The sequence below is a fragment of the Marmota flaviventris genome, chromosome 20 (genome assembly GCF_047511675.1).
Source record: "Marmota flaviventris isolate mMarFla1 chromosome 20, mMarFla1.hap1, whole genome shotgun sequence".
Taxonomy (NCBI): domain Eukaryota; kingdom Metazoa; phylum Chordata; class Mammalia; order Rodentia; family Sciuridae; genus Marmota; species Marmota flaviventris.
Genome location: NC_092517.1, coordinates 8591659 through 8614966, shown reverse-complemented (window position 1 = coordinate 8614966; position 23308 = coordinate 8591659). Strand labels below are relative to the sequence as shown.

General features: G+C 43.6%; 1 protein-coding gene across 2 annotated transcripts in view; it reads right to left on the bottom strand.

The window, feature by feature from the left end:
• Positions 1–23308, bottom strand: part of Cntn4 (contactin 4) — a 432714-nt gene that overhangs the window by 132501 nt on the left and 276905 nt on the right. For both annotated transcript variants that reach the window (XM_071605984.1, XM_071605985.1), the window contains exons 7-9: positions 20479–20663; positions 8912–9048; positions 7305–7434 (exon numbers count right to left, since the gene is read on the bottom strand). In XM_071605984.1, the coding sequence (XP_071462085.1) occupies positions 7305–7434; positions 8912–9048; positions 20479–20663 (452 nt within the window). The remainder of the gene's footprint in view (positions 1–7304; positions 7435–8911; positions 9049–20478; positions 20664–23308) is intronic.

Genomic DNA, 23308 nt, shown 5'->3' with positions numbered 1-23308 from the left:
AGGACATTTCCTTTTCTCATCTAATTGCTTGGTCTAGCATTTCCAGTACTGGTCAAACAGTCATGGTAAGAATGGGCACCCTTTCCTTTTTCCTAATCTGAGTAGAGCAGCTTTCAATTTTCATTATTGAATGTGATGCTTGCTATGAGTTTTTCCCATATGGTATTCATGATGTTGAGCACCTTCCTTCTATTCTCAGTTTCTTTAGTGTTTTGGTGCTTAAGTTTGTTGAATACTTTTCCTCTTCATCAATTGAGATAATCATTTGGTTGTTTTTTTTATTTTTACTCTTTATTCCATTAATGTGATATGTAACATTGATTTTTTCATATATTGAACCATCTTTGCATTCCAGGTATAAATTCCACTTGGGTATGATAGATAATCCTTTAGCTGTTCTATTGACCTCAGTTTGCTGAATGGAACTGAAGAGTTTTGATGAGGACTTTTACATCAATATTCCTCAGGGATACTGATCTGTAGTTTTCTAGTGTCATCTTCTGGCCATGGTAACAGGTTAATGCAGACTGTGCTGAGCTTATAGGCTAGATGTATTCTCTCTTCTTCAATTATATGACAGGGCAGAGGAAAACAGGTGTTAGTTCTTCTTTAAATATTTGGTAGAATTCTCCAGTGAAGCATCTGGTCCTGGGTTTGTTTGTTTGAAAGGTTTTAATTATTACTTCAATCTCCTTTTTTCTCGCTGTCTCAAATAGTCTCTTATTGTCTCTGAATTTATTTATTTTTTCACTTTGTTGCTTTTAGAGATACATGACAGTAGAGTGTATTTTGACATATTATATACACATAGAGTATAACTTATTCTAATTAGGATGCCATTCTTGTGGTTGTACATGATGTGTCGTTACACTGATTGTGTATTCATATACGAACACAGGAAAGTCATGTCCGATTCATTCCACTGTGTTTCCTATTCCTGTTCCCCTCCCTTCCCTTCATTCTCCTTTGTCTAACAGATGAATCTGTATTCTTCCCTCTCTCCACTTACTGTTAGCATTCACATATCAGTTGTCTCTGAATTTTGATAGAATGATTATAGCGTGTTTCAGTGTATACCTCTTTGGAGTCACATCAATGGCAGTTGAACTTCTTAAATCTGTAAATTAATTTCCCCCTGGTATTTGAGGAAAATTTCGGCCATTATTTATTCCAATAGGCTCTTTGCCTCTTTTGTTTCTCTTTTCCTTCTGTGAATTACATAATATGTATATTGTCCTACTAGATGTTGTACCATAAGTCCTGTAGGCTTCACTCACTTTACTTTCTTCCTCCCTCCCTCCCTTCTTTCCTTCCTTTTCTGTTCCTCTGCCTCAATAATTTCTAATGTTCATTCATCTTTAATTTTGCTGATTATTTCTTCTGCTGGCTATTGAACCCTCAAGTGGATTTTTCAATTCAGTTATTGTATTCTTCAGCACCAGACTTTCAGGCTCAGCAGAGGTTCTTCATCTTCTGCGTCTGCTGGTACTCTCCTTCTGTCCATGCATCAATTTCCTAATTTAATTTTGTTATCTTTGCTTTGTTAAGAAAAATTTATTCAGCCTCCAAATGATCACTCATGTAAATTCTTGGGTCATCGATGTGTTTCAGTTTCTTTAGAATTTCTAGAGATTTCAACGGCTCCTTTGAAAAGGCTATTTTTTTTTTCCCATGTATGATTTCTTGTCTTCTGTTTGGACTGTGGCATATGAAAACCCCGACAGCTCTCCCAGTCTTTGTGATGTGGTTTCCTACAGAGAGGAATTTCACCAATTGCCCCAGCCAGAGTTTCTGGAGACTTTCTTAAGCCTTTTCTAGGGATGAGTCCTCTCTGGGGTTTTATGTGTCATTTCCTGAAGAGGTCTGCCTGTTTCTTTCTCAGCAGCTCCCTTGAGTGTCTTTATGAGTTATTGTGTCCTCTCTTGCTGTAAGCAAGTTGTGGCACCAGAGTTCCCCGTAGTGTGTGTTGTACAGCTAGCTGAGTCTGATGCCAACCAAGCTGGGGCAATAGCGTTTTTTTTTTTTTTTCCTCAGTGTCCTTCCTACCTGATGTTTCTGTTAACACTTAGATTTAGGTACAGAAAGAAACCACTCTCTTTGACAGTTCCAGCCCCCTCCAAGTCACAATGTTGGATGCACTTGCCATTCTTCACTTTCTCTCCGAGGGAAAAGTCAGGAGTTGGGAGTATTCTCCTGATGTTATTTTGGGGAGGAAGGAGGTGCTGTAGAATTAAGTGCCATCATTTTCCTCTGTGCCTTGAGGTGCTTGGATTTATCCTTGACTACAATGCAGAAATCTCCTAATTGGTCTCACAAAGGTGTGTGGATTGTGGTGAAGTCAGTATCTCCACTGAGGAAAGAGGGTCTGGGGCTTCCCAGTCTGCAGTCTTGCTGACATTTGCTTATAAATCTTCCTGAATGTCAATTCTCATACACCCCTAGGACAGACTACCAAAATGTAATTAATTTGCTGCCAGAGGGAGGTAGAGGGGGAAAAAATAATTACTTCATTTCATTTAATTTATTCACTAATTTAAAGATACTTGAGGTGGATAATAGTGAAAGATGTAAAGAAATAAATACACTTAAAATATGGTAGAAGTCAAATAGAGGAAAGGCAGGAAACAATCTTGCTAGCATTCATACAACAGAATTAAATTAACCCTGGATTTCTGGAAGGAAAAATAGCTACAGGGCAATATGGTGAGGAGGTGGGGAGAGCACATTTCTTATTGCCTGATAAAGGTTGTGTGCTCAAAGAGCGGAATTTTTCTGCTCTTGAGAGCAGGGTTTTACATTTTAGGAGTAATTTACTGGAAATCTCTTCATGTAAAGGATTATGAATTTCAAGATGGAGAATACCTTCACAAAGAGTTTGGTTATAGGACACTGTGCGTCCATCAATACTCAGAGATGCCTTGGCTGTGTTTCTGAGTTACTATTTAAACTTGTAACTCATGGCATTTTTGGGGGGAAAGTAATTATCATAATACTGATTTATCTGTTTCCCATGTCCCCCACTGGCTTAAGTGACCAGAGCCACACCACATAATACCTCAGCACAATCCTCATGTGGTAGTCTATAAAGCCACCCCATGTGCCCATTGCTAGTTCCTGACTTGGTGAAATGGTGCATGGAGCCATGCCGCCATTTTGATTCCTGATATTTCCCTCATATGGGGGGGACTTCTGGCTCAGAGTTTGGATCCTCATAAGAATTTTCAGTAGGTAGAGTATGTTCAAGTTTACAAGAACATTCTGGACAGAACAGATTTCCTATTTTAGGAGAGTGGTTCTCTTGGACTAGCACTTGGGCTAGTATCACCTGGCAATCTATTAGAAATGCAAATTCTGAGGTCTCATTTCAGAATGACCATCACAGAAATCCTCGGAGAGGACTCAGCAATCTGTCTTAGCGTGTTCTGTAGGTGATCTGATGCATGGTCAAGTTTAAGAATTGATCCTTTAGGCAAATTCAATGACCTTCTGATCTGATTCAATACATCCGTAGTTCCTAAATAGTGCCGTTCATTGGAGCCACATGTGGGACACTTCTAAGGACTAATCCCTGGGTCCCAGGCTTAGAGATGGGATTAGTTGACAATGGAATATGGTACGGAATCAGAATATTAAAAATTTCCCCGGAAGAATACAATCTACAGCAGAATTTGAGAATTATAGAAATGGGATATACTGGTGATTCTGCAGCTACGTGCAATTCAGGTTTGGGGTACGAATAATCATTAACCACAGCAAAAACTTTCTGTAGAGCTACAAACACTTTTAGATTTGCATAGGGCATTCCTCATTCTACTGGTAAGGGAATTTAAGATCCAAGCGCATAGCTCACCTCTTCCTGATGATTTAAGTAAAGGTTCTGCCTCAATGACTACATTTGGGGAAGAAAAGCATTTGTCCTCTCATTAGATGCTGATCACACTCAGCCCATTTGATTATTTTGTAATCTGGCTCAACGAGGCAGCTGAGAAATCAGACTCCGACGCAGATGAGCACTTGTGAAAGTCCCTCTGAAATAACTCTGAGTTTAGCCTTAATGGTTTTCTAATTTGGGAGCCAATCATCTGGATAAATGCCAGATTAACTGGATAATTGCTCAACCCTGCACCTCACTTTAATTGGAACATGAGTTACTCGATGCTATTCCAGTGCCCGGCCAGGGTCAGATGCCCTCTACCATGCAGGCTGGGAGAATCGCTTAATACTAAACCATTACATAAAACGTCCTCAGGACACAGTGCGATGGTGGTTATCAGAGGCAGAGGAGAATGGAAAGGCGGGAGAGATAGGGAAAGATTGATCAATGGGCAGTACATCACAGTTGGACAGAAGAAATCCTGATGTCCCGCGGCAAAGAAGGGCTACTATGTGCAAGACCGCGTACTGTGCATCTCAGAAAGATGGAGGGCAGGTTATTAAAGGTTTTGCCATGAAGAAATGCTAAATGTTTCCAGATGTAGATACGTTTAACCTGATTTAAACACTATAGACTACAAAGTACGCAAACCTTGAAAGGTCACACAGTAACCCACTGATGTGTACAATTTTTATGTTTCTACAGATGTGTCAATTAAATAAAAAAGAAAAAAGAATTTTCTCAAGACACAGTTACTTCTGCACCATATATAGTCAAGTCAGGTCATATTCAAAAATCCAGCAGATGCCCTCTGGCTCTTAGAGATAGCTCATCCCATTGTGAAATGAAAATTGCCCAGTTGTTATGGTACCTTTTGTGACCCAGGTAAGTTGGAAAAAGTACCCAAGATCTTGGCGGTCACAATCACTTCTCTGTAGAGAAGTCACCAATACTTTCATACAGATCCTCTCTACTCTCCCCCGGGGCTGTAAATGGTGGACATTTGCCAACCCAACTGCCTCCTTCTCTGGGAACCTGACTTCGGAAGGCTTGGTCTCACCCTCTCTCCCTCCTCCTACCTCCTCCACCTCCACCACCAAAGAGGCAGCCCGAGGACCCGCCGATGAAGATATTTAAATAAGGCCAGCCTCTTCACTTTGCTCTGAGATGCAGTTCATGTTTTAAAAACCTCTCTTGGTGACGAGGCCCAGACTAGACTGTATCTGAGACCCACTTCTCAGCTCCTCCACTTCCCTATTCTGCCTTCTCTTCTAGATGTTTCCTGGAGAACACTCCTTCAGTCAGTTACAGGTCCTCGAAGCCCTGCCTCAGACTGCTTTGAGACCTTAGATATCTTCTCCATCATCGTTATCCATGCACCCTGAGCACCGTAGGACCAGTATGACAGAGGACTTCAAATTGGCAATTGGATCAGCAATCGCAGTCACCTGCACGGTCATCTCAGGGGACACAAATAGTACCCAGGCGTAGAAAGAACAGCAAAGTTTTCTTTTTTAGCCACAAAGTACTGGACTGCCACAATTATCACTACATTTTAAGTTGTCCATAGAAGATTCAAGTTTCCCTGGATTCCAAGATTGTCTTCACTCCAATTCCATTATACCCTCAGGAGTGAAGACAGGTGCCGCAGTCCGGCTGCAGCAAAATAACCGGGGGGTGACGAGCAACTTGTGTAGATTGATACAGCAGGAGAAGGAGCCGTTTATTGCAGGACAGGAGCAGTATTTATACATTCCACACAGCTTATCTAATTAGCATAAACTAGATACATCAGTCAACCAATAAGGAATCTCCACACTTAATGGCTCGCTGGTGTTACTTCACAAACCACTCCCTCTGGCATTTTGCCAGGCGCCATCCAGACTTGTTTACAGACTCTAACATTCAGACTCTAACAGACAGGGATGGCATGAGGGGTATCCCTACCTACACGGCACCTCAGGATGACCACCAGAGTAGGTCCCCCAAGCGAACCTCATCCACAGTACAGGTTCATACAGGAAAGAAGGTCTGGAAACAGTTACCTTGGGAAATGATAAATTATGAATTGGTAATAGGTCCATCCCAAAAAAGGCCATTTCAATTTGATGGAGTTGTAATCAGTTCTACGTAGACTGACTTCAAGATAAAAGTCTCTCTATAGCATTTGTCCTCCAAGTGAGTACGTCACCCAGCGCCTAGCTTAATTATTTAGCAGTTTTAATCCATTAAATATAGATATGTTACATATGCATTAATTAACCAGAGAGAATGTATAAAACATGATCAAGGAAAAAAAACCTATTAAATATGTGCTTCCTCAAAACTAACTCTTTATTCATGACTGCAGAGCTATTATCAAGCATTAAGGGGAATCTCCTCTACCGCACAGGGGATGCTAATATTTGACCCATACCTGGTACCCACACACTTTTTCCTTCCCTATAGAGAAGCGTTTATTTTCCCATTTTGTTTCTTACCATTTTGAACCTCATCGAGATTTGAATACACGTAATAACAAGTCACTTGTCTGACCCCAAAGAGCCAAATTATCAGTATCCCGTCTCGTGGAATACTATTATAGCTTACCGATGTTTACCAATATTAATTCCTGGGTACTTACAAATAGTCAAACATCTCCCTCATGCACCTTAAGAGGGACTTCAGAGATTTACCAAATAAACACTTAGCCATCTTTCAACTCACTTGAAATATACGAATGTGAGCTTTCCGAAAAGAGAAAGGGATTTAAGAGGGGACTTCTAAGTATCTCATTTAAGAATCTCTGAATGTGGCCATGAATAATTTTTCCATCTTTATTTCTCAGGTTGAAACTCTGCCTGTACCTACTTTGTGCATTTGAATCAAAAATTTTGGAAAAAATATTCAGGACGTGTAGAAAACAACCCTGAGTAGTTTGTAACTCTGAGACTTTGCTCTGTGTCACTCTAATCTGGAACAGTCCTGCTTCTCTATTCTGTCTGTCCAGATCTAAACTGTGCAAACTTAGATGGCCCGTACAGCCCGTTAAACTCTCCATCCTAAATCCCTGCAAGACTTACGAATTTCACTAATTTTTTTTTGACCTGTGTCATTTATTGATTGTTTTTGTGTCAAGCATTGCTGCAATCAGGAATAGTCGACTTCGCTTAGTGCTATGGTCTGAATGTTTATGGCATCTCAAAATTCTATGTTGAGCCAGGTGCAGTGGCGCACACCCGTAATCCCAATGACTCAGGAGGCTGAGGCAGGAGGATCGCAAGTGCAAAGCCAGCCTCAGCAGTTTACTGAGGCCCTAAGCAACTTAGTGAGACCCTTTCTCGAAATAAAACAAATAAAAAGGCTGAGGATGTGGCTCAGTGGTAAAGCACCCCTGGGTTCAATAAAAAAAATTTTTTTTTTCATTTCTTTCCCCATATAAAGTACTCACCTATTACGCTAAGCTCCGCACTGGAAAAGATAACTCCATGTTTATTCTCTGCCACACACTGATACATCCCGGCATCCGAGAGATTCACGACGGTTATGTTGAGCATTCCTTGCTCGATTTGAATTCTGTCCTGTGGAAAAAAAAAAAGAGAAAATGCAAAAACAATGACCTTCTGCAACTGAGACCTTAAGGCAATTTTGCTACATGTTCTATCAAGGGGACTTAATGGAAAGAGAATAGCCATCGTATAAGCAATTTACATAACATGATCTATTTATCTGTCAACTAAACTCGTGGCAGGTCAGATGCTAAATAGAACATCCAGGGCATCAGTGGGTAAATGGAATTTAAATTGTGGGATTCTCTTGAGTTCTCATTGATTTAATAGTGAAACCATTCAGATTAATATCCCCCTCCAAATAGATGAATTCGAAATGTAAATGGGTTTTTTTACTCCAAGGCTTTGGGCTAACTGGGGAAAGTTGGGGGGGGGGTGGGAGTTGACCGTTGAGGGTTGAGGACACTCAAATGACCAGCAGGCAACCCTTTGAAGGTTCCCAGGATTATAACTTTCTTGGAGGAAGCCCAGGAAAATGTTTAACATCAGTTCAGATTTACCCCCAAAATGCATTTTAACAATTTAACGTTCCTGTACTTGATTGCATTTGGTGGTATGATGGAAGGTTGGGACCATCTTCTGCGAGTCTAGCTGTGGGGGACAAAGATGATGTGTGGCACAAAAGACCTTGGATGTTTGTCACCCTGAAGGTGTTGCAACTTACAAATCCATCTCTGTAAGTATTACCTCCTGTCCAGTCTGTGCTCAAATCGAGGCATCCAAGTCCCCCTGCATTAAACAGAGGGACCGTCACGCCTGTTACCTGGGGACCTACGATCCAGCAATTTGTTTGAGTTTGGCCTTTATCACTGAGAGATTCCTGGACCAAGAGGAGCCCTTCCAGGGAACGGAGGAGGAGGTCCATGTGACCCGGGTTGGTGAGGACAAACAGTCCCCTTTCTCTTCCTGGTGCCCAGAGCAGTAATCTTTCCTAGGGGTCCTATGGGGCTGTGGGGACGAGACCTGACCATGAGAAACAGGCTCTCAGTTTGGTGCCTGAGGAAAATGTCAAATCCCAGTTAACATTTGAAGTTTAGGGGTGGAAAACACAATAAGGAAAATTCAATTGGACACAATTGTTCCTCCTCCTTCATTCAGCATTCTCTGCCACAATCTTATTCCATTTAGATGGAAATTTCCGGAATCAGATTGATACCCCACCTTGGTCTGCACCGGAGCAAAAGGACATGTCCCAGACCTTCTGTTGGGACCTTACCCATGGCAGAGCCACAAATGTCCATCTGGGAAATAAAAAAAAACCCAGTGCTTTAGGATGGATGCTGAACTCAACGTGGCTTTGGAGACCCGGGGGTTTATGTAGGATTTCTCTTGGTCAAGGGCATTCCCTTTCCCCCTTTTCCACTGTGAGTTGGCCTTTCGTTGCGGACGATTTTGGAAACAACTCCTCGTTTCCATAGCAACGAGGCCACCTTAAACAGCACTGTCAATCCCGAGACACGACGGCGGCCGGCCCTTCGAGTTTGCTTACCCGAGTTAACAGTGGTTCACCGTTCTTTAGCCACCTGTACGTGGGCTTGGGTCTCCCGTTCGCTTTACATTCCCAAAACACGTTCTCCTCCATGGCCACGTGGATGTCATTTATCTTCTGAATCCAATTAGGTTGAGCTGTGGCAGATCAGAAAGCAAGGAACAGGCGTAAACAGGGCGAGTGCTCAACCTGTTTTCATCCTATGCCACCAAAGGGGAACCTAAGTCTTTTAATAAGATTCCTTTCCCAGAGGTTATGCAAACAACAGAGCTGGGTGGAACTGGGGTGTGAGTGTAGGGGGGTGGCTGTATCTGTACCCTACTCTGAATATTCTGTTTGTGATTTTTCAAGCTTCCACTGAAATTAATTTTTTTTTGATTAAAAAAATTAATAATATTTTTGAACTTTTAGAATCACTCATGGGCAGAAGGGGCAGAAGGAACTGCCCCTCACCCTTACACATCTGTTGTTATAATTAGAAGGAGAAACCCTTTCCCACCCTCCCACCATGTCTGGCTGAGCTGCTGAATTCTTGGCTCACACTGCTCTTCCACGTCGCTCTGCGGCAAGAGGTGACCATGTACCCCGGCTCAGGCGGATGGCACAAGTATGTGATTGGAGAGAACAACTTCCCGGTTATCCATTTAAAGATACCTGCCCTGCATTCTTCTTGTCCCTTCACCCCGATTGGAAAACACTCATAACTGAACAATCCAGGAACATAGAGAGGCTATGGGCGACAGAAGGACCCCTTTCACCTTGAATGACCTTGAGGAAAAGCAGCCCTAGACCTACTTGTTTATTTTTGGATAGAGAAACACAAGAGCAACTTGAATTTATCTAAGCCACTGTATTTTGGGGGTGTCCTTTCTTAGCGTCACTTGGCCTGTCCCCAACTAGCAGACTTCACTCCCACGTGTTGTGCAGACAAACTCTGGGACTCCTTTCTCCCTCGACAAGGTCATCATTGTTTATTACTGATGGATTCCGCATTGATGTCAGATTCCAGGACGGCAGCAGTCCAGCCCCTGAGAAGCCCTGCTCTCTGAGTGAGTCTTGATCTTTACGGAACCTTTTTATGCACCTGGGTGTGGTGGCTCACGCCTGTAATCCCAGTGGCTCTGGAGGCTGAGGCAGGAGGATTGTGAGTTCAAAGCCAGCCTCAGCAAAAGTGAGGCTTTTGCAACTCAGTGAGACCCTGTCTCTAAATAAAATACAAAATAGGGCTGGGAAGGTGGCTCAGGGGTCGAGTGCCCCTGAGTTCAATTTTTGGTACCAAAAAAAACAACAACAACAAAACCTTCTTATGCAATCAAGAGCTGCCCACAGTCTCATGCAGGAATTCAAAGCAGCACGAAATTCTCTCACTGCCCACAGCTGCACACCACCTCCACCAGCCAAACGGTACCACAGTTTTCAAGCTTCCACTGAAATTAAATTTTGTTTTTTAATTTTCCTTGGTCTCAGGGGACATAAAGACATGTTCCATAAAAAGTCTTCCTAAATATCAAATCTTGCTTGGAGCACCATTGAGGCTGTTAAGTCTAACGTTACATGAATCAGGAAAGGGGCCTTTTGTCCAGAGTCACATGGAAGACACCCCAGCTCTCCTGGATGTTGTCTGTCGAGAGGATGTTTCTGTAGGGCAGGGCTACTGAGGTCCACCTGATCGGAGCCCGTATCCGTGCTATATTAGAAGACGCTGCTCAATCTTCTTAACGTGTCCTTTCACGGACTTGACCCCAGCCGTCTTCATCCGGTGAGGCTTCGAAGCATCCAGAATCGAACTCCAAAGGAAATCGCTCGGGTTGAGGCCAAACTGTGTGTCTTGCTTTCTTCATAATAAACAAAAGTGGAGAAGCGCTCCGTGAGTCATTTATCCAGTAGAGGTCTCCAGGTCCTTGCATACCTGAGGCTTTCTTCTTTTTCCCATCTATGAGCAATTTCATATTTTTATTTTTCCAAAGAACAAAACAGGTTTACCCATCCTCTACGGATGGGCCTGATGCATGGCTGCATAATACAGAAGGCCAAAAGGGTCAACTTCAAAAAAAAAAGTTAGAACATCAACAAGCATTAGCTTGAATGAAGGGTTATGACCTACATCCTTGAAAGAGCCGCCCGTGAGCCGCGGCTCTCCATCTTCCTGCTTCTAATGCAGAGGAAGCTCAAAAGAACACCTTTGCACATCTCCCCCGGGAGGACCCCGATGTGCAACCCCGATAGGACTCACGGCAGCTGTGTGCCTGATTCACGTTCAGCGGCTGAATATTGACCCCCCTGTCGAGTCCAGGAAAACAGAGCAAACAAGAAAAGTCCCAGAAATCTGTGTGCAATATTAACCACGAAGCCAAACTTTTGAAAAGACAGTGGAGGGGTGGGGGCAGAGGAGGGGAGGAAAAAAAAAAAACCGGAAGGGCAAATGTAAGTTATGAAGCAATGTCAAGTTGAAGTTCAAAAGAGGAAACATCAAAACCACACGCAGAGACAGAGATTTCAATGGGTTTCTCTGCAACACTTGGGCTTACGAGGAGTTGCTTTCTTTCAAACATAGAGAAGGCAGGAAGAAAAGAAAAAAAACCTTGCATCTTATAAAGCAGGTGGGGGCAGGGAAGGAAGGTCCTGGGGAGAATTCTGCAAAGTTCTGATACGTTTGACGCTTCTGCGGGGCTCCTTCTGTTTCTTCCTTTGGGGACCTGGGGATCCTGGTACCTGAATGCACACGGGCTGTTTTTCTTGCGGGGGGCCAAGGTGAAATGAACAGCTAATTTGGTGTTTGTGAACCACCTCTGGGTTTTTAAAGTAAAAGGAATTCACAAAAGCTGAATCTGACGTACTGCAAACATCTGCTTCTTAAAGTGAATATCTGCACGTGAGCCCGTGGAGATGAGGAACAGAATAGCCTATTAGGTTAAAAAAAGAGAATGAAGTGGATTTTATGTTCACATGCCAACTGAAGATCTTCAGGGCAAAATCCCACCTAGTTAACGGTTTTCCTTCCTACTCAGATTGGATGAATCATAGCTAAGTGGGTGAGATTTTTGTACTAGAATAAAGTTTGACGCTTAATAGAAATAGCTCATAAATCTCTTTGAGTCACCAAAGTCTGTGGATAACAAACATTCCTGTTTAGTCCATTATAGAAAATATCATTTGTTATACCCACTCCCACCCCCATCTTTTTTGAGGGTGGGGGAATGGAGTTACCAGGGTCTGAACTCAGGGACACTTGACCACTGAGCCATACCCGCAACCCTATTTTGTATTTTATTTAGAGACAGGGTCTCACTGAGTTGCTTAGTGCCTCGCTTTTGCGGAGGCTGGCTTTGAACTCGCGATCCTCCTGCCTCAGCCTCCTGAGCTGCTGGGATTATAGGCACGTACCACCATGCCCGGCCAACCTCAATTTTCTTTTCTTTTTTTTTTTGGATGATGCATCTGGATATCAGATACCAAAATCCAAATACATTTTTCAACTCCATGTCAAAATACCAGCTCAGAGAAAAACCCAGGCAGGTTGGTTCAGTACTATTATTTCTAAATAGTATTATTCTAAATACTATTATACCATTTAGTATTTAGGAATAAATACTAAACAAATGCTAAATGACTTTACAACTATTGGGTACTAAAGTTCAGTACTACTATATTTCTAAGTGCTTTCTTTGATACTATACCGAGATAGTTGAAGGATGAGGTTACCTACCAGTCTTCCTGCCCTGCCCTAAACTCCTCCCATCATCTGGCTCTGTCAAAAGTATATAGTGCCCTGCCGCCATTTTGCCCCTGGATGATGAGCCCCTCTGGTGCTGAATAAAGCATCGCTGGTCCATGAAGAACCATTCCTCTTTTTCATTCTGTAATACCCTTTCACGTGCTTTCAATACTGATCCCACATATTAAACGGAATTAAATTCACATATTAAAATAGAAACATCTATTTTAGCTTTCTGGGTTCTCTCAAGGTCAGATCAGCTAAAGGACATGTTAAGAATACTGAGCGCCGTCATCTTCTCTGAGACATGTAGCCTCGTTTCAAGCTACAAATTCAAACCGTGGGTTCAATAGTTGGGCTGGGATCTGACCTTGTCACATGGCTAGTCTCTTAGACCGATGAACAATCCCTTCATTTCAATCTTTTTGTTCAATAACTGTCAGAATGACCTAGATCAATGTTGGCCTATTCCAGCCACGGGATTCAGACAAGCCTCTTTTCCAATAATCATTTTCATGGCAAGCAGATATCATTGGAACTCCATGGGCCAAACAGTTCTCCAAGGTATGCGGCTCTCCAATTTTCCCAAATGGGAAATTTTTAACAGAAAGAAATGCTAGCCAAGGCCCTTCAGCTTTGGAGACTTTAGAACCTTAAAGGAAAGACATTGGCAGCCAAACCCCTTAATTCCTACTGAAAAGATGACCTGTAGACCTTTTGCAATTCTTTCTGATTGCTTTTCACAATCTTGGAGAAGATGAGTCCTTTCTGGGATTCGGTGGAGATCTTGCTAACATTGCTTAAGAGTCATACTGGTAGGGGGCTTCGTGAGTCTGAAGATAATGACTTCACTTAGTTTACCACCTATATGTATATAGGTGCTTCCAAAATCTTTATCTCTAGCCTGGCATTCTTGGAAACATGGAGATACTCTCAATGGACCTCAAACCCAACGTTACTAATGTTGACAGGGGATGGAATCAATTCCCACTGTGATTACAGAGCCTTCCAGTCTATAAAAAATAGATTTCTTGAAACCCCCCAACTTCCAATGTGTAGAAATCACTGGAAGCAAGAGCCAGCTTTATAAGAACTGTATGTGCTGCATTCTGAGTTTGGATCCAACTTGGGTCTCTGTTCAGCCATGAAAATCTCCACTCTTCTGACTTCAGGATCTCATCCATTCCCCACACAACATCAATGGTCACCCTCCCAAGAGTATCCTAACTCAGTTCCACAAAGCCCTGAGGGTTCTTGGAAGTTACCCTTTTGAACTAGCATAGCCTTGCTTGGTTTTACAAATGGAACATTTCTCATAACAAAGTCATGTTGTTTTTTTTTCCCAAAATGTATAAATGCCACATTTTTTTTTATCCATTCATCTATTGAAGGGCATCTAGGTTGGTTTCACAGTTTAGCTATTGTGAATTTTGCTGCTATAAACACTGATGTGGCTGTGTCCCTGTAGTGTGCTGATTTTAAGTCCTTTGGGTATAGACCAAGGAGAGGGATAGCGCTGGGTCAAATGGTGGTTCCATTCCCAATTTTCCAAGAAATCCCCATACTGCTTTCCAGATTGGCCGCACCAATTTGCAGTCCCACCAGCAGGTAAATGGATGGATCTGGAGAAGATAATGCTAAGTGAAGTTAGCCAATCCCCCAAACCAAATGCCGAATGTTTTCTCTGATATAAGGAGGCTGATTCATAGTGGGGTAGGGAGGGGGAGCATGGGAGGAATAGACGAACTCTAGATAGGGCAGAGGGGTGGGAGGGGAAGGGAGGGGACTTGGGTTTAGAAATGATGATGGAATGTGATGATCATTATTATCCAAAGTACAAGTATGAAGACAGGAATTGGTGTGAATATACTTTATAAACAACCAGAGATATGAAAAAAATTGTGCTCTCTACGAGTAATAAGAATTGTAATGCATTCCACTGTCACATATAATTTAAAAAAATAATTTTAAAAAGTGAATTCACGATGACACCTACGCATATTTTGAAATGGGCCACGCTGCTCGGATAGCTTGCTGTAAGGAGAGCTGTGGATTTGGAGCCTGGAGGTTGAAAGTCTAAGTTTTAACCCTTGAACCCAGGGATACTTGAACTTGATCATGTCTGAAGTGACCCCTGACTTTAACCTGTGAGGTCCTTAGTCTTTCGACGGCCTCATCAGCTAACCGGGTTCATAGCTCTCCTGGGTTTTGTATAGTTTTTATTGTTTCATGCACATATGCTAGTTTGTGGTTTCTTTGTCCCTAAGTAAGTAACAATTGTGGCAGTGGAGAGAGGGAGAGGGCTGGGACGTGCTGCAGATACCAATGACAAAATGCAGAAACCAGCTATGTGAACATGCACTAGAAGGGGGCGTATTTTTGTTATAGGTGCCCATTCATAACTAAAACAAACACACTATGGAGACGGTCTCTGTGTGAGGCCCTGGATAAGGTTTGTGGATGGGCTTCACAAGCTGGAGATGTCGTATCAATTAAGAGAACATGACCGTTATTCCATAGCTTTAGGCTAAAACTCAAACTCCTCTACTGTCTGGTCTCATCTCCTTTTCTTACTTTTTCTCCACCTAAGCCCAGGGAACCCGTAGCTCCCGTTGAATAAGACTCCTCTCTCTCCTCCTTTCCAATAAGCTAGCTCCTGCCTCCAAACCTCCGTGGGCACCATGTTGTTTTTCAGGAGTACTCTGCTCCCCTTCCCTCCCTAACAAGATTTTTACTCTGCCGGAGCACCTCTCCAGAAATCGTTCCTGTCTTGCCACCTGCAATCCTCCGAACACCTACAGACCACCGGGCACGAGCCGCAGAACCATTTCATGCGATCGGGTGCGTCATTTCCTTACGTTGTGGTTAAACTCATCGATTGTTAACCAATTTCTAGAAAAGACAGATTCTCTTTTCTTCCCAGAGGTGCTATGAGCAGTTCAGAACCTCATGAAGGAGTCATAAAATAAAAAAAAAAAATCAGCAATATATTCATTTTTTAAAAGAAGCCTTAAGCCTGATTTACTCAGCCCAGTTCTACCCAGATTAACCAAGCTAGGACTCTAGGCTAATACGGATTGATTTCTTTATATTTCTTTCTTTTTTTTTTTTTTTGGTACCAGGTACTGAGCCCAGGGGTGTTTAACCCCTGAGCCACATCCCCAGTCCTTCTTTTGTATTTTATTTAGAGACAAGGTCTCACGGACTTGCTTAGGGCCTTGCTAAATTGCGGAGGCTGGCTTTGAACTCAGGATCCTCCTGCCTCAGCCTCCCAAGCTGCTGGGATTACAGGCGTGTACCACCACACTGGGCCGGTTTTGCTTATCTAAGGTCTAGAAGTATAGCTTGCGTGTAACTGAGAGAAGATGAAGAAAAAGAAGGAAACCATTTGAACTCAACATTTAGGTGGACAGATTAGAAAACAGAAAGCAAACGGATCCCTCTCCATTGTTCGTCTGCACGTCTTCATCTGGGAATGCATTCTGGCCGTGGAAACTCGAAGAGAGAGGATACGGGTGACGGACGGATTTTTCCCTGACCTCCCTTCCCTTTTCTGACCCCTTCTTGGGGTCAGAAAAGCAATGCACGTGCTAAGAGGAGAAAGCTGCTTCTCGTCTTGGCTCCGATTCCCAGTCATTGGGTGATGGGGTTACTTCAATGTCTCTGGGCCTTATTTTCTTTATTTTTGAAAATCAGAGGGTTCCTTCCCACTCCTGTGAAGTCAAGGCTGGTTTACTACTAAGATGCCGTGCTCCCTATTTCTGAGTGATGAGCTGGCTTCACCCCCACGGTGGCACTCAGGTGTAGGAGAAGGTGTACAAAAGGCTCTAAATACCGGGTTGTTTCAGTCGGGTTCTTTCTTTTCAATGATGACTATAATTCTATCAGTCACTTGGTTCAAACGGGAATATAGACACAGTAAGGTGGAAAGATGAGCAATTATCCACTGAATTAAGTCCCATTTTAGACGTTCCTCTCCTTGCTTCAAAGCTAATTGCTCTAGCACCCCCCTCTTCTCCTTTGTCTGTATAGACTGGCTGCAATGTCCAAGGGACAGCAAGAATAGACTTACCTTCTCCTGCGTGGAAGTTTTTTTTCTTTTTTTTGTACTGAGGATTGAACTCAGGGGCACTTGATCCCTGAGCCACCTCCCCAGCCTTTTTTTGTATTTTATTTAGAGACAGGGTCTCCCTGAGTCGCTTAGCAGCCTCCCTTTTGCTGAGGCTGGCCTTTAACTTGAGATCCTCCTGCCTCAGCCTCCTGAGCTGCTAGGATGACAGGCGTGCACCACCGTGCCTGGCTCCTGAATGGAATCGAACCTGAGCCTCACTATAGCATTGGGATTGCCTAGCACAGGGTGATGGCGCTCACCACGGGGTCCCCAGACCACCAGCATGGGCATTACCTGGGGAATGAATCAAAATGCAAATTTTTACATCCTCGCCCAGACCTACCAAATCAAAATCTCTTGCACAGTGCTCAGTATTCTGTATTCTTATAAGACTTCCAAGTTCTCCTGATGCAACAGGAAGTCTCAGAGGCTGCAGAGTAGCCTTGGGAGCCTAGTTCTGCTTCTCACCATGTAAACTTGAATCACACAATCTCTTTGGGGAGTCAGTTTCTTCGTCTATAAACTATATGAATTATCTAAGAAACTCCTATGGACTAACTCCCAAATACCTCTCCCGTCTGTCTAAGTTTTTTCTTCCCTTGAGACCTTGCCACCGATATCTCTCACCCAGGTACTAGTGATGGCTTCCTGAATGACCTGTTTCTAGGGTTGGTCCTCAGTAATCTATTCTCCCCAAAGCAAACAGAGTGGGGTTTTCAAAGCATGAACCTCCAGTGGCTTCCCAGGGTACTCTGGGTAAAACCCACCTGCACCAGGCTTGGAAGGTACTCTCTGTCACCTGCCTCTGTTTCAAACCTTGGGCCCTCACCCATCATGATTTAGTCACCCTGGTATCCTTGATGCATCTCAAACGGGTCAGATACTTTTCTGCCTCAGGGCCTTTGCATGCCTTTACTTTCTGCTTGAAGGTACAACTTCTTAGAAGCCAAGTAACTACTTTATCTTATGAAGCCTTTCTCTTTCTCCTAGTTACTTTCTATCATAACAAATGGATTCTTCCTAACTCTGACTGCAAAATGAAAATTTCTAGCTCATTCATTTGCTCAATAGCACCTTGTCTTTTAGTGAAACTTTTCGTGACATATCAGGTCCTGGAGGGCACAGATTTGTCTTGCAGCCCTGGTACCCAACACTGCCTGCCCCAGGGTGGGCAACGGGAAGGGATTTGTCGAGTCAATGAATGACGTACTAAAGTCCTTTCAGTCAATTTCTACCTTTAGGAACAAAGATCCGTCACGGTCTTGTTCTGGAAAACATATCTGTTTTTAGGAAGTTTTTCAAATGGAAAAAAAATGGCTGAAAGAGCAGATTGGAACTAGGCTGTGCAGGGCCACGTACAGGTCAGGACCAAATGCACTGGGACGAGGGGGTGGGGTGAAGACGTTCTGTGGCTGAACTCGGCTCAGTTGTCCTCGTGTGCCCGACCCAAGTGGCACAGGCTGACCCACGGACACGGGCCCCACGGGAACACAGCAGCCAGAAACAGGGGCGTCCCTGGTGCTGACCAGGGAGGGCCAGAATCCTGCTGCGGCACTCAGGATGTCTTTGGAGAAAGGTGAATAGTTTGACTGGGAGAAGAAGGGAAAAGGTCCCATGCAGCCAGACCAGGAGAGTCATCAGGGCCCCCGTGCGGCTACCAACGTGCAGAGCTGAGAAGTGGAACGTGAAAACCTAAAATCGATCAAGAAACGGAGGTTTCCAAGCCCAAGTTCATGGTGATCTCCTCCAGGAACTAGCAGACACCTTCACCTAAGAATCTCTCTTGTCAACGGAGACAGGCGGTTCGTGGATAAGTGACGGGGGCTACCTGCTCCCCTTTTGGGGGGAATCGACAGTGTGGTTTTGATTATGATAATTCGTTTAACTTGGAGATATGGGCAGCTGGGTGTTGGAAATAGAGCGCTGGGTAGGTCCAGATTAAAAAATAAAGAGACAGACAGAAAGAGAGTGGAGGGGCGGGGAATGACAGCCAAGCACTTAGCAGATGACTTTATTTAAAAGGCAGGCGCCGTGAGCACCTGATTTTCATCTCTAGGACAGGGTCCCTGAAAAGACACAGCGTTGCTCGGGACCTAGTGACAAAGCAACCTCTCCATCACGGTCACTGCAGGTGGCTGTCATTTCCAGAGCAGGAAAAATCTCGAACCCCTAGGAAAAGTTGCGTGTGTGCCAAGCCCTGGGTCACAGAAAGTGTCACCTCTTTGTAACCAACAGAAAAAGCGGGCTTCCCCCTTAAAAGGGGAATTATGGAGGTGACGATGACTTCGTTGGATCAGTTGGAGCAGCTTAGATGACATTTGGGAACCAGCACCCCTAAGCGGAGAAGTCTATTCCGTGAAGGAGGAGGAGACAAGGTTCCCCAATTACCTTTTAAATAAACTCAGGTTTTAAAGTCCCCAATGACCTAAATAAACTCCCTGACACAGAAGAAAGAATTATGATACCGTGAGAAAAAAAAAAAAAGAAACCCAAACAGTTAAAAAGACACAGCCATCGCATCTCACGGAATAAAGGAATACGTTCATTCCTATGGTTCATAGTTTCTTCAGTCTGATGTTTTTCCAGTGAGTTGACTGTGGTATCTTTCACTCTTCAACCAAAAACCATATCATCTACCCTCAGTTAAGAAAGTGCAGAGGACACTTATCACGTCCGTCCTTTGGTACGCACGGGGACATGAACGATTAAAGAGAAGCGCAGGTTTATTCAAACGACTGTCATTTGGCCCGTCCGGTGAAGAACTTTCTAGAACCCTGAACACCCTGTGTCCGGGCGATCAGAGTCCAGATCGCGGAAGGTCATGGATCATAAAGGTCCCAAGCTGTGGCCAGCCACCACCGCTCTCATCATTGTGACATGCCACAATGTTGACTGAGACCCTTCTTAAACCATGGTCCATCTGTGATGTTCATTTCCCAGGCCCCACAGAGAGGGGAGGGAGACGTGGCCCAACTGGACAGAACTCAATTCTTTTTTTTTTTTTCTTTCAAAATGCCCGTCCAGCGAAATCCTTTACTGAATTTCAGATGGACACCCTAACAGGGTGTCCAAGGTGGACTCAGTGACGGCCACCAGGCTGGACATTTTGTACACGGATCTGATGTTTGGATCAAGGCCGGGGCTTTGATGGGAACACAAGCAGCTGTTCCTACAGAGTCCTTGGGGGGGTGACAGAGATGTGTCACGCTCCGCTCTGAGGAGGACTCAATGGGGACCGCGTGCGTTCTGAAATGTTCACGGTACCACCCTAAATAGCGACCAATAAGGACCAAAGACCCAGGAGTCACACAAGCCTTGGGATGAAGCATAGAACTCTCTCTCTTTTTTTTTTTTTTTTTTTAAATTCAGGAGCAGGAATAACAGATTGTTTCCTGTGTTGAGTTTACAGCTTTGATGGGAAGACGAGAAACAGGTTCCTCTGAAAGTGTGTTCACACTCACCTCCAGCCCCAAACACAGCAGCCTAATTTCTTCCTTTCTGCTCCCACAACATCTTGCGCCCACCCCCCACCCCATCCACACTATCCACACCCAGAATTATCCAGGGAAGGCTGATCATGGAGCCGGCGGAGAGGTGTGCACAGGCTTGCTCTGCACGGTGCCTACAAGACCAGCCTAACTGAAAAGTGCTTTTAATATATGATCTGACGTGATTTATTTTTTTTTAATACCAAGACGTTCTACAGGGATCTCGAATGCCAGACTGGAACCGCCAACTCACCATAGAAAGTCAGCTGCCCCCTGGCTACATTTTTGCCCCTGGAGTTCTCGGCCACGCATTCGTAGACGCCGGCATCCTCCTGCTGAAAATTGGGAATTTCGAGAATTCCATTGGACTCGTGTCTTCTGGCTTTCCTGGCGATGGGCCTCCCGTCGGCTCTTCGCCAGACGATCGTTGGCACCGGGCTGATGGCAAGAATGCAAAGAAGCGAATCGGGTTAGAATCTGTCCCCACAGCCCTTGCCTTCTTGGTTTATAAACATGCAAGCTCACCGGAGTGTTCGCCGAACTTCATTTATTTTATGTTACCATTAACATCATTAAAACCAGGACACAACAGGGACACAGCCACATCAGTGTTTATAGCAGCACAATTCACAGTAGCTAAACTGTGGAGCCAACCTAGATGCCCTTCAGTGGATGAATGGATTAAAGAAAATGTGGTATATATACACACAATGGAATATTACTCAGCAATAAAAAAGAATAAAATCATGGCATTTGCAGGTAAATAGATGGAGTTAGAGAAGATAATGCTAAGTGAAGTTAGCCAATCCCAAAAAACCAAATGCTGAGTGTTTTCTCTGATATCAGGAGGCTGACTCTTAGTGGAGTAGGGGGGAGCATGGGAGGAATAGACGAACACTAGATAGGGCAGAGGGGTAGGAGGGAAAGGGAAGGGGCAGCGGATTATCAAGGACGGTGGAATGTGATGGACATTATCATCCAAAGCACATGTATGAAGACAAGATGTCTTCATTGGATGTCAACCTACTTCATACACAAACAGAGATATAAAAATCTGTGATATATATGTGTAATAGAAATATAATGCAAAAAAACCCTTCAAAGTACATACATAAAGACATGAATTGGCATGAACATGCTTTATATACAAAGATATGAAAAATCATGCTCTATATGTGTACTAAGAATTGTAATGCATTCCACTATCATGTAGTCACAAAAATAAAACCAATTAAAAAATATCATATCCATCTCTGGTATTCTTTGTGTTTTCTTAAACTCAGATAAGATTTCTTAAACTTCAGTAGGGAATCTATCTCCCATGCACTTGTACCACTAAAATAAAAAAAGAAATTTTTAAATGTTTCTTATATTTTTTTTCCTAACATATTTTTTTTCAGAGTCATAGATATTAAAATAGAAATATTCAGGTGATTGGAAGTGGAATGAAGATGGTTGCAAATACCTGCACATTCCTTCTGCTGAGATGAGGTCTCTGCTCCCAACCCTTGAACCGACTACTGTGATAGTTAAATAAAGAAGAAGGGATGCCGGGCCAATTTCTAGGCTTGGGCATTAAGAAACTGCAGCCTGTAGTTTTGGGGTCTTAGAACCCTGTCCGTGAGGCACCTGGGACTTTGAGACCACCATGCAGAGCCGCCGACGATCTCTGTGAGCTCAGCTTTCCAACATCCTCACCGAGACACCGTAAGTAGGGGTGCGACTCTCCCAAGCTCTCAACACCACCTGATCTGTCAGCTTACGGCCACTGGGACCTCAGGGGTGCCACATGGAGCGAGAGTCACCTGGCCATGCCCAGCCTCAATTCTGGACCCATCAAGTGAGAGATAATGAGACGCTTATTATCTGAGATGTTTGTCTCTTCTTAGTTGGGGACAACAGAGGCAATACATTCTTCTTTTTTGGGTACTGGGGATTAAACTCAGGGGCACTCAAACACTGGGCCACCTCCCCAGCCCTATTGAGTATTTTACTTAGAGACAGGGTCTCACCGAGTTGCTTAGCGCCTTGCTTTTTGCTGAGGCTGGCTTTGAACTCGCAATCCTCCTATATATATATACTCATATATTTCATGCCCAACAAGGAAAGTACCCTGCCTTGAGAAACACCGAAATAATAGTAGAAATAACTGAACTCATGAAAATCTGGGAGATAGAGCCCAACTGTTGACTTGGAGGAACGGCTCACATCATTTCTATATGGAGAACCTTATCAACTTAATGCATTCCATTTGGAAGGTGGCATGGAGGAACTTTAATTAAAATAGTGAGATAAAGTCAGCAGCGGGTCTGTGAGGTCTTTATGTGCTCTCAAGACATCCATCATGCCCCGGCCATAACTATTTAGGAGACAGCCTAAACTGCAAGGAGGGTATCATGGAGCCTGCAAATCGATGGCTTCAGCAAGTTAACCACAGCTTTGAAGACTGCGGCTTCCTAGCAGGGGATATAATTATTTACTTATTTATTTTTGTCACAAAAACACTCACTGAGAAGTAATTAGACGAAAAGACTTGCTAATCTTCTCTGGGAAACCTGAGATGGTATTTAAAAAAATTAAAGCCATCCACTCCACTATATTTGTTTTAGAAGAATTTTAAATTCATTAGAGAGACACGGAGCTCCGATTGCGGAAAGGCTCTATCGAAAGTGTATTATGGATAGCCTCCCGTTCCAATGAGATGCACACTTCATCCTGGGCCTTTAAAAATAACTCTACTTATTTCAGCAGCTCCGTGGGCAGACCCAAACATCTCCTCGCACAAGAGAGGAGCCCAATTTGTGCCTTTTGTTTTTATTCTAGGAGCCATTCAAGCACCGTGAATAGACTTTAATTCCTAGCCCCCTTTTGAAGTGCTCAAGGGAACTGAAGGCCTTTCAAGGGGTCTCCTTTACCCATCTCACCACACACACAACCCCGATGATCCGGTTACCTGCTCTGAACTCTTCTCCAACTAACTTCACACATGCACTTGAAAATAAAGACAAATTTTAAAAACACAACCATGGTGTACTTGGTGAGCAACCTGGTTTAACTCCCTTAGCCATAAATCACGGGTGTTT